General features: G+C 30.2%; 1 protein-coding gene across 1 annotated transcript in view; it reads right to left on the minus strand.

Annotated features, from left to right (window-relative positions):
* LOC136979886 (kinetochore protein NDC80 homolog) overlaps positions 1-12886 on the minus strand; it is a 74883-nt gene that overhangs the window by 42993 nt on the left and 19004 nt on the right. The window contains exons 6-8 of the mRNA XM_067275911.1: positions 10509-10577; positions 10347-10428; positions 7749-7843 (exon numbers count right to left, since the gene is read on the minus strand). Of these exons, the coding sequence (XP_067132012.1) occupies positions 7749-7843; positions 10347-10428; positions 10509-10577 (246 nt within the window). The remainder of the gene's footprint in view (positions 1-7748; positions 7844-10346; positions 10429-10508; positions 10578-12886) is intronic.

Here is a 12886-nt window from a genome sequence, read left to right on the forward strand (position 1 = left end):
CTTCATGGACTATATAAAAATTATTTATAGGCTGTATCTAGTTCACAAATTGTAAGTTGGACACCATTGATCAAATGTGATTACTTTCATTTGCCCTACACATTTTCCACTATTATCTATGAATTGCATAATTCTTATTAAATTAGATTTTTAATAAATAGACATAGTACAATATTACAAATAAAATTTTAGGGAAGAAAAAGAAATTGTAGGAAAGAAAATATACAAGATATATTGGAATATAATAATTTTCACAGATAAAGCAATTCAGGGATTATGCTGATTGATGAAGAATATACAACACTCATCATAATCCAGATCTATCTATAAATATTTTATATTCAACTATGAAAGGTAGCAATTTTAAATAGATAACAAATTATAATACAGTAAATAAACTTTTATGCTATTTTTTAAATTCAGATACTTTAATTTTTTCATAAATTATCTGATAGATAATAATTACTTATGTAATAATTGATTCAAGGATCAATTAAGGAGATGAGTCAGCATTTTGAATACATTAATAATAATAATAATAATAATAACTCTCCCGTGGTCACCACCTGGTCGTGGTGGGAGAGCCCAGTAATTTTACTGATCCATAGGGCAATGCAGGCTGGAGCATAAGCTCCTGGTAGGGACACCCATGCCAGTAAGGTCTATGGGGAGAAATGAAGCTAAGAGTGACCACACCCACATTCTGTGGAGATATTTATTATGGTAATAACCAGATCAAAGTGTGATACTGGCTCGAACGTCACCCGGGTTAACAAGGTCCGCGTTTGTGGGTTAGGCAGAGGCTCACATTTGAAAAATAGGCCACAGTCTCCCTTGGTTACCGGTGGTGAAAGCAGTACCGGCCCAAGCATGGCTACTGCAATGCCCTCAACAGATGTGAGGAACCAACCCAGCCTTGGTGTTTCTGTGGCAATGCATCCACAGACCACAAAGGCTGGAAAACCACGCCAACGGATGAAATGGACAGTAGAAATGAACGAGTTTATCATCTGTACTTACTACATGATCACAAAACTCAAAACAAACATGACAGCATATAGCAGGCCTAGGAGTGCTATTTCCCCTTTGAAAAAGTGAGAAAAGTGAGTTGAAATACAGAAAAAGTGAATAAAAAGTGAGTGCAATAGTGACAAAACAAAGTGAAAACACAGAAGGAAAACTCAGCAAAACAGCAGTAAAAATTGTTATTTCTTTTTATTCTGTTATGGTTAAACACATTTTAAAAATTTCTGTATATACTGTAATATAGTAGCCACTCGTTATATCGCGTTTTTTTGGTCCCCCAAATTTTAAAAGCATTTGAGTCAATTAATTTTAAATTACCAATTACCACTGAATTTCTATTTGCAACGAAATACGAGAAAGAGCTAAATATGCAGAACAGGTGGATAGATCGATTGTCATTTGTTTCCTTTTGATATAAAAGTTGTTTATTTATTAGTTTTAAGTACAGTCTCCTCATTTACAAGTTTCTGTGAATTCGAAATTTCATACATTTATGTGAATTAACGGTATTGCGTCAATTCACATAAAGGTGTGAAATTTCGAATTCACCCCATAACGTGTAAGGAAAAGATCTCTCTAATTCTGAACGAAAACTTCTAAAATTTTTATACAGTAGTAACTTCATTTTGCTTTTTAGAGAATTTTTACTCTGTAATTTTATAAGTTTTGATGTTCTATTATATATTCAATATTCATTTTTTTTTAAATTTTCAATTACAGCATTTATAATTTTTATTGAAAAATATAAACTACACGAATTTCTAATAAGCGATTTATATAGTACTGTATAATAAAATCGCAATTGATGTTTTGTTTTTATATCGACAGTATTTGTCTTTCAATGTCATTGTTAAAGAAACAATGCTAAATGGGCGTTCATGGTTTCGATGTTTACGTAAACGTCAATTAATTCGATATAACCTACGAATAAAATTCAGGATTGAAAAACTAAGCTTATTTTATATCAGAAACACTTGCTGATGAAAGAACAGAGATTCCATAGCATGTATAATCTGTTTAGTAAAAGCCCAGAATTTTTATTACTCGGTTATATCGCGTTTTTTTTTTCTGTTTCCCGATAACCAGTGGCTTCTGTATTTCCAGTAAACCATGAATACTTGAAATGTCTTTGGCTTCTGTAAATAATCAGTCATGAAAGATGATGTTCTTTTATTAAGATTATTCTGCATGTTATCAACTTCCTTCTATTTCGCTTCCTCTTGCTTTTGAACACTTAACACTAATAAGCATCACACGTGCTGCTTGTTCTTCATTCATGTTCTTGCTGTTAATAGCCTTCTCCAGTTTTTCTGTTTGCTGCTTCTAACAAAACTTAGACTGTCGCATGTATTTCATTTTCTTCTACATTTTTCTGGTTTAAACTCAGTTGCCGTTCCATAATCTTCATGTTACGAACAGCTTTCTTTTGTTGTTCTTCAAAACATTTCTGTGCTCTTTTTTCCGTTTCTCTTATTCTTTTAACTTCTTTTCATTTTCCAATCGTTCTTGATAATTTCTATGCACCGAGGAAGCTAATTTCAGTCGTCCTTTGCAATAGGTACAAGGTGTGGGCTTTGGTCATACATGTTTAGTCCCTCTTTAACAATCAAAAGTGAATTAAGCATTCTTTCCAACACTGATGCTCTATCAGGAGAAAGTGCCCGGCATAAAATTGATCCTCTCATTCATGGGAACGGGATTTTCGATGCTGATTTCACTAATTTGGCTATTCTCGGATATTTATCATTATCAGAAACTGTTTATTTTTTAATGCTTCGAGATGTGTAAATATTGATTTCCAAATAAAATAATAAATCTGAAATAAATATACTCCAAATAATATAAGTAAAATAATATTTTATTAATGATTTCATAAATAACAAAAAACTTTTTCCTGCAGATGAATAAAAACCAACATCGTTGCAAAGTTGTTAACCTTTGGGAAGCCTGTGAAAATCTTTCTCACAAGCAATTACGTGTTGTACTTTTTACAACACTTCGAATATTTTAATTTATTTGGTAAATTTTATATGTAAATATGAATTTACATTTTCGTTTACTTTTTTAGTCTCTCAATTAATGCACAATTATAATCGGCATAAGAGAAGATTAAAAAATGGATATTTCACAAGCAAAGTAATCACACATTTTATGAAAATAACACTTACTATATGGAATAATTATACTTGTAGTCAATTTAAACATACATTTATGGGAAGATGTAGATGTGATTTAACGTTAACAATATGCTATGAAATCATTAAAGTAATTTTATTAAACTCAAGTTTATGAAATTATTTAAAGATAAATCAAGTAAAAAAATATTTTTGTAAACGACAACTCCATAACCCGATTGTTAATTAAAACCAAATAATCTGCCAAATTATTGGGCTATAACCAGGATAACTAAATGGTCAGAAACGAAATCTTTTTTAGTGGTAGGAGGTTACGCTACTATCTCGTGTTAATTTTAATAATTATATATTTTGAATTTAAAAGCGGCAGCAGTGTTGTCAGCTTGAGAGATTAATCCCTCTGCGTAATGTGCTTTCCCCTGCAAAAGGACTTTAGTGATTTTCTTAGAAAACAGCCAAAACTGCAGGGATGCTTAGAATACTTATTTTTAAACTCTGTAGAAGGAAATGCAATTCGGATAAGGTAGATTTTGGCGAATAATGAAAATATGGCATGAGTACATAACTTTACTCAACACTGGCTTCTGAATTTGTAATGAGAGGGATTTTTTAAGTGCATAAAAGATTTTTTTAAATACGTTAAATAAATTTTTGTTTTCTATAACCTAACGACACTGAGCGGGCAGTTGCAATTTTGAGTCTGCTCAGGGCCGCGTATTTTCTTCTAAAAAATTCTATTCTGATAGTCCGATAATTCGGCAATTCGTTTGGCTTTAAAATTATTTTTGGTTTGCCCCACATCTTAATTAAGCACGTGAAAATGACCAAAAAAGTGAGAAAAGTGAGAAAATGACCTGAAAAGTGAGAAAAGTGAGGATACTTCAGAAAAGTGAGTACAAGTGAGAAAAGTGAGCGACTCCGAGGCCTGCATATAGACAACAACTACACCATAGATTCACACAACAAGTATCCTCATCTCACTGTCACCGAACAAAGGGTTGTTGATCAAAAAGAACAATTATACACAACAACCTTATTCCACAAACAACACTTGAACTTATCAAACAACAGGTTGCTGATCAAATACATCAACAGACAGAAACATCTAACATTAATGAAGATAACGTAACATATCAGGATAATCCAGTAACAAGCATTAATAATAACACACATACAACAATTACCACTAACGATACTACAGACACTTCCTCATCCATCACTGATAACATAGACATGGATTTAGTTAATACGCTCTCACTTATATTTCAGGAAACACTCACTAAATATACAGGCACAGATCCCACACAACAACCACGAATACCAAAAATCAACACGTCAAAGGAAGTAGGAAAAACACTAAATTATGTAAACACTCACTTACTACCAGACTACATTCATTCAATTTCTACACTCGTAGACATTCATACATTAGTTTATGCTGGGGCAGTCACAGTAGTGACACACCATGGACTGAAAGTACAATCACAGACAAATACACAGAAAACCCAATTCTATCACAAGCCCGCCTGGCAGAGAAGAATAGAAACACAAATAAATGACATTAGACAGCAATTAGGCAGGCTGACACAATACACTAAAAACAACATAACACCCAAATTAAGGAAACAGCTCAAAAACATTTTCAAGAAAATAAAAACACACACAAAACATGAACATCACAACACACGCATTACAGAATACATTGATACACTAAAACAAAAACTTGCTGCCAAAGCACGTAGACTCAAACGATACAAAACATGTACACTACGAAAACAACAAAATAAATTATTTACAAACAATGAAAAACTCTTTTACAGACAAATTAATAACAAAGCAAACACTGATACACAGCACAGTGGCACACCAACAGAAGAAGAACTCACAACATATTGGTCTTCTCTTTGGTCCAGTGCTGTCACGCACAATGCTGATGCAGGCTGGATCGAGGAGGAGAACAGAAACTTGCACAACATACCAACTATGCCCTGTGTTGAAATAAACATACATGATTTCCAATACACTGTTAACAGAACACACAACTGGAAGACACCTGGTGTAGACAACATTCACAATTTCTGGTACAAAAAGTTTACATCACTGCACCAGGAACTAGCTAAACACCTAACACACATCATCATCAATCCACAAGACATGCCAAATTTTCTTATTCAGGGCATCACCTACATGAAACCTAAAAACAACAATACCACAGACCCCACACAATACAGACCAATTACATGTCTTCCAACACTCTACAAATTATTGACATCCTGTATCGCAAACAAAATATACAAACATATTGAAGAACACGACGTTCTAATGGAACAACAAAAAGGTTGCCGTAGAAATCACAGGGGATGCAAAGAACAGTTACTCATAGATTCAGTCATTTTACAGCAAGCACACAAACAACACAGAAACATACACATGGCATATACAGACTACAGAGAAGCATTCGACAGTGTTCCACACAGTTGGCTGCTACATCTTCTACACATGTACAAAATACATCCATCACTCATTGCATTCTTTCAAAACACTATGCAGCACTGGAAGAACAACACTACATCTCAGGGTTAGTAACACTTCCATACAAACAAAGCAAATTTTTATTAGGCGAGGAATTTTTCAAGGAGATTCCTTGAGTCCTCTTTGGTTCTGCTTAGCCCTGAACCCATTATCCAACATATTAAACAACACGCAATATGGTTACAATATCAGACATGAAAAAACAACACAGTTTACACTGTCACATCTCATGTACATGGATGACATAAAACTTTATGCATCCACACAAAAACAACTTCATCAACTCCTACAAATCACACATTCATACACCAAGGACATACAAATGGAATTTGGCCTAGATAAATGCAAAACACTTCACATAGAAAAAGGAATCCTGAAGAAAGAAGATTTTGCATTTCGAAATGGAGACGTTATTGAATCCATGGAAGAGGGCGAGTTCTACAAGTATTTAGGATTCCAACAGGCCAAACTAACAGAACATACATAAATAAAGCAAAGATTAATTAAAGAATACCAAAGTAGGTTAAATGCTATTCTCAGAACACAGTTAAATGCAAAACACACAGTTAAAGCAATAAACACATATGTCATCCCAGTACTCACATATTCTTTTGGAGTTATACATTGGATTCACACAGATCTTGAGCAACTCCAAAGGAAAACAAGAACAACACTTGCTAAGCATATACAACATCATCCTAAATCCGCCACAGAAAGATTAACCCTTCCACGTAAAGATGGCGGACGTGGCCTGATTGACATAGTTAACCTTCACTACAAACAAATACAGTCACTGCGAGAGTTTTTCTACATTAAACAAGAAACATCACAATTACATAAAGCAGTAACTCTAGCAGACTCAAATAACACACCATTAAACTTACATTCACATCATATGGACACAACACAACATATAAAAAGCATAGACACCATTAAGCAATCGTGGACTCGAAAGGCACTCCATGGCAGGCATCCTTATGATCTAGCCCAGGATTTTGTTGACAAAACTGCGTTGAACAGCTGGTTAGCTCGGGGATGCCTCTTTGGGGAGATGGAAGGATTCATGATTGCCATGCAGAATCAGGTCATAAATACTAAAAACTACAGAAAACACATACTCAAAGATGCAACACTCACAAATGACACATGCAGAAAAATGTCACGTCATGCCAGAAACTATACAACACATCACCTCTGGTTGCAAGCTCTTGGCACAGACAGATTATTTACACAGACATAATCAAGTAGCAAATATAATACACCAAGAGCTTGCAAAGAAACACAAATTAATAGACATCCACAAACTATACTACAAATACATTCCACAGACAGTATTGGAAAACAACACGCACAAAATGTACTACGACAGAGCCATAATCACAAATAAAACAATTTACCACAACAGACCAGACATCACACTCATTGACAAACACAATAAAATCACATACATTATAGACATATCTATTCTAAACACTCACAATATACAAAACACATGCACTGAAAAAATTAGCAAGTACACAGAACTCGCCCAGGAAATAAGGCATCTGTGGAGGATGGATAGGGTGCTTATTATACCTGTTGTTCTCTCCTCTACAGGTATCATACCATACACACTACATAAAAGCCTGGGCACATTACAATTGAATAGAAACACATACATCACACTACAGAAGGCCACTATATTGAATACATGTCATATTGTGAGAAAATTTCTGAATACAGACACACACACTGATACACTTCTTTAATTTCTGTTTTGGTTATTATGCCTTGACTTTGGCATAGTACACAGCCACCGGTGTTAACCGAGTATATCTCACTTAACCCAACATAATAATAATAATAATAATGGTTAGGGGTTAGTGTATTCATTCTGATGTTTCTAACATATTAAGATTTAGCTTGGATTAAAATTAGAGGGATTAATGTATAAAGAATTTTTCATGTGAGTTTTAGCACTTTTTCATTGTAAGAATTTTATAATATATCAACAATTACATCTCTTCACTTTAAGTTAAGAAAAAGACAATGTCAAGTATATTTTTTTCTACTTACTAATTCTTCTTCCAACCTCCTTAGTTCATTTTCAAATTGTTCTTTACCTTGCATCAATAAATTTAAAGACTCAAAGTTTCCAAACAAATTTTCAGCTAAAACATAAGTTAAATTTAGTTATTAAACATATTTAAGAAACATTTTTTCATTTTTTAGATGATCAAAGTCTTCATTTAAATTTTTATACAAGTAAAAGAAATTTCCAGAATTTTTTTATATTTCAATTATTTCATCATGCATTACTTATTATATTTAAGATATCCAATATAATAATTAATTAGTCTTTAAAAAAATAAATCTAATTAATAATCTATAAAATATAAGAGAATACATTCAAAAAGCAATACATTTTACTATTGTTATTTTTAAATTTGATTTTTATTAGTTAAACTAGCATAACGAAAAAACTGTTATTACAAAAAATATTTAATTTGTAAATCCAATGATTTCTAATAAAATTTCTCTCTCAACATTAAATATTTTAAGCAAGGAACATAAATTTACTAGATAAAAGAAACAGAATGCAATAATTACATAATTTCTATAAAATTTAGTCATTCTATTTATTTGGTGCCAAATTTATTCCAACATTATTAGGAGCAATTAAAATCATTTTATACTTTACCTTCCTGTTAATATATATAAATTTTGAGTTCTTATTCAATCTTCTTCAACAGTGCTATCAAATTCCATATTATAATAAAATTTTGAAAATATTTACTATATCTTCAAAATTTTATTATATTTATATTTATTATATTTTCATAAATATTTTTAGTCTTAGAGAAGCAAAGATTTTGCAAAACAAGTAAAGAAAGAAAGAGTAAACTCCAAAATATATATTTTTAACAGAAAGCATATGAAAAAAGTAGTTCAATAAATTTTAGCTATTATACTGGTACAAATAAGGAAAAAGCAAACAATGACTTGTATTTATATATGTTAACAGCCAAACCCGACTTCAGGCCAAACTAGTTTATCCTACACCTGTCAGGATATACTAATTTAGCCTAGGACAATCTAGTTTGGCCTAAATACTTTAGGCTTAAGTTAGTTTGTCCCAGGCCGAACTGATTTAGAATTATTATTCAAGTATATTAATGATTAAAATAAAATCAATTAGATGAACAATATTTATTCAAACATAGTCTACTTAATTATAAAAAACGGTATTGATTAGAAGTGACACAACACTTGTACAAAACTATAAAATAAAAATAAGCTAATCAGTACTTATCAGTTTGTATTTTTTTTAATTAAACCATGCACTTTTAAAGGTAATTAACTTTCGAAAATATTTTCAAAAATTCAAACAAAATAATAAAAATAACTTTTAAAGTCAAACTAAAATTAAAAATGAACTTGTTTGTGTTTCTTAGTGTAACATATAAAATATTTAATCTTTTATTTATTTTTACGGGTGGGCTAAAGTGTACCTAGGTAACCCCAATGTCGACGCTTCCGACTGTTCGTGTTCCCGATGGACTCCTCCTGGAGGGAAGCTGCCGGTAGGCCGCCCATTGTTTAATGTCACTAGTTATTGATTCACGATAGTTCTCGAACAAAAGATAAAAAAGGAAACATGTACTAAAAATGTAGTTAACCTAACCTAACCGAGGCACCGCCATTGGGGTTACCTAGGTACAGGTACACTTTAACCACAGGGTGTACTGTGGTGGCATTTCGAATTACACAAAATCATTTTTTTTTACACTGGCACCTATTTGTAGTACATAAATCAGCTTGGCCTAGGTCAAACTAGTTAAGCCTAAAGTATTTAGGCCAAACTAGATTGTCCTAGGCTAAACTAGTATATCCTGACATGTGTAGAATAAACTAGTTTGGCCTGAAATCAGGTTTGGCTGGTAACATATACATATAAATTTCAATCTTATTATAATTTCAAAATTCTAAATATTAGCATATTTTTGCCAAATGACCAGCATAATGGTATCCAGGGAGACCACAAAATCATATAAATCATTACAATTCTATGCATTTGTAAGCTAAAACTTTTATATATTATTACAAAACACCCTTCTTACTTTTTCTAGCAAATTTTAATTAAATGAACTAACATGAGGAAGGCTATTTAAGATAGCTGAAAACATTAGTTTATTTAAAATTCGCTAGAAAAAGTGAGAAAGAGAGTTTTATAATAAATCATTACGACTGAAATCTTTAAATTATCACAAAATATCATTAAAAAATGTTCTTTGCTGAAAATTGACAGTTTTTTTCTACATAAAATTTTGATATATAGAAAAAACATTGTCAACTTTTTTATTTGTGAAAAACGATAAGCCATCATTACATTTTAATATAACATATTTTTTAATATAAACTAAAAGATCAATGTAGAATATGTAGCGCACAGAATTTTGCAAACAAACAATTAGAATAATTCAAATTAAAATTTATCTTAATTAAAATTATTCTAATACAAAATTTTTGTTGTAAAAAAAAACTTTACAACAAAAATAACAAATAATAGAATTGAAGAAAGTTTGGGAAATATCCAATATACTTGACCATTCAATAATAACTTTTAATAATTATCATCATTTATTTCTTATATTAATATTAAAAATATTTTACCTAGTTGATCAAATATTTCATAATTTGCTTCTCCTGAAGTAGTAAACAAATTGTAATTTCTGGCTATAGTCTCATGTAATGTCTATAATTTAAACAAAATATAATGTAAAATTTAAACAATATAAATTTTCTCATAAATATGAATAAAAACAAAAAACTTACATAATAGAATTCAGTTCCTTCAAACTCATTATCATTCATAAAAGCTTTCACATCACAGTTTTCCACATACTACAGTAATTAACAAAAATATGCCATTTAAAACCTAACAGAATTAAAACTATATTTCTTATAATTAAAAATTATTTGTCTAAATAAAAGTTTCACTTTAAACATTTGATTAATCAATTGATTTAACAATATATTCTTTAAAGATACAATAAAATTTTTGGACAAACAAATACATCACATTATTTTTCACACTTTTTTATTTTTTCACATAGTCTCCAAACAATAAAATGTGTTTCAAAAATACAGTAGAGCAGTGTTATAAATCTCACAAGAGATGAGATTAAAACAATGTATAATTGAAATTTAAATTAAGAAGCAAAAATAATAGTTTATATGATAAATCCCTAGTATTAAAACTTTTAAATGTTAAAATAGTTTAAAGAAAATTAATTCTAGTGTGATTTAAATTTTGGAAATTATTAAAATTAAAAATAAACAGAAGATAAATGAGAATATGGAACCAGGGGTGGTTCTATGTTAAAGTGCACTTTAAAACTTATTTACGTTACAGAATTCTAACTCAGAAATTCTTAGAGCAGAGAGACTGATTGTAAAATTTTACTGATAGGATCAGAGCGGGATCAGATAAAATTATGACTATTACTGTTTGTCAATCTAATAGTCAGCCATATAATAAATATGTGAAGAATAATAGATTAACAAATCAAAGTAAGATTCTGAAATTTGAATTCTATAAAGAAAATAATTTATGTTTTAGTAAATTACAAATAAAATTCACAACAATGATGCAAAGAATACAAAAATGATCTGTTATTTTATTATAAAAATAATTTTGAAAACTTTATTCAAAGTAAATCATTTCAAGAAAATATTTCCAAATTAGATTTCTGAATTAATATTATTTTTGTACTTAACAATTTTGAATATGTAGTAATTAATTTTTGTACAGATTTTTAATATTTTCTCTAATAAACTGATTTTAATGAACTTATTTGATTAGTTTTAAGTATATTTAAATATCAATAAGAAATATGTAAGAAATTTATTAAGGTAGAATATAAATAATTTAAATAATAACATTATTTGAGAATCAAACAAAACAAAGGAGAAACCCTGATGGTATTTCACTAGAAGCCAGGATATGTCCAAATGTCAACTTTCTGATCTGAGAGAGTGTCAACTGATGCATTCTCAGAGTTAATAATGACACCTCCCTTGACTATTAGTTATATCTAAGAAATTTGTACCTTTGAATACAACTACTGATGGCCAATTTTAGTCAGTCATTGCCCATTCTTCAACTCATTAGGATTAATGTTTGTGCACCTTTCTACCCAGTTAGATTTGTGCTTGTGTGCTTCATCTGCATTTTGGTTCAGGTTCTGTTCAACATGGACCATCTAAATCTGAAGCTCTTTCTCCTCAAGAACTATTATTTTCAATATCAAGAAGTATTCCTTGTGCTTCCCAACATAAGAAATATTGTTTCAATATAAGTTATTGTAAACTCTAAACTCTCTCTCTACAATAGTAAAAGACATAATGAAACCCTATGTCTTACTTAAGTGTGTACTATACTGTATGAACTTTCATGCCATCTAATAAATGTTTTAAGTGTAGTTAACTGCTGAGTGACTCCAACTGAATCTTGTCATTTCCTTCTCTGTCCTCTTACCCCTAGTGTCTAGTATACAAGACCACATTACTTCCATCCACAAAATGCTCAAAAACTCAAATGATAGGTGTATCCTTTTGGTGTCAGAAATTTCCAAGTGTAATTAGTCACTTGACAACAAGTATTAAAGGGCATGAACCTCAGTTATATAAAGTTTATCATAATTTAGATTTTTATCTAAATATTTTTATTTCTCACACTACACTGTTTACAAGTGAGAAAATATATAAAAATTTAATTTTTTACAAAAAAAGTAAAATGAATTTCTTATGTAAGTTAGAACTGATAATTGTTAAAAAATCAAAAATCTTATTGTTAACACTAACTTTATAGTGTAAAAGTATTTTCTTTTGATTTGAATAAAAGTTTGCTGTTTTTATCTATCAAAAGTAATAGAATATTGCAATTTTAAAAATTCATGTAAAGCTTTACATATAAGTTGCTTTTAGAATACATTAAAAACAGTAATATTTAGTACGTTACAAAAAAGACGATCACATGATGATGTATAAGCGACTATCACAAATATGTAATCAATAATAATATTTTATATTAAATTATATGTATCATAAATAAAACACTATAAAGATAAAGTGTCAACAAATAGCTATATATAAAAATTAAAATTTTTTTAAGGAAAAATTATTTCATTTTACATATAAATATAGATTAC

Source organism: Centruroides vittatus, unplaced genomic scaffold (assembly GCF_030686945.1).
Source record: "Centruroides vittatus isolate TY-2023 unplaced genomic scaffold, ASM3068694v2 contig_651, whole genome shotgun sequence".
NCBI classification, from domain to species: Eukaryota; Metazoa; Arthropoda; class Arachnida; order Scorpiones; family Buthidae; genus Centruroides; species Centruroides vittatus.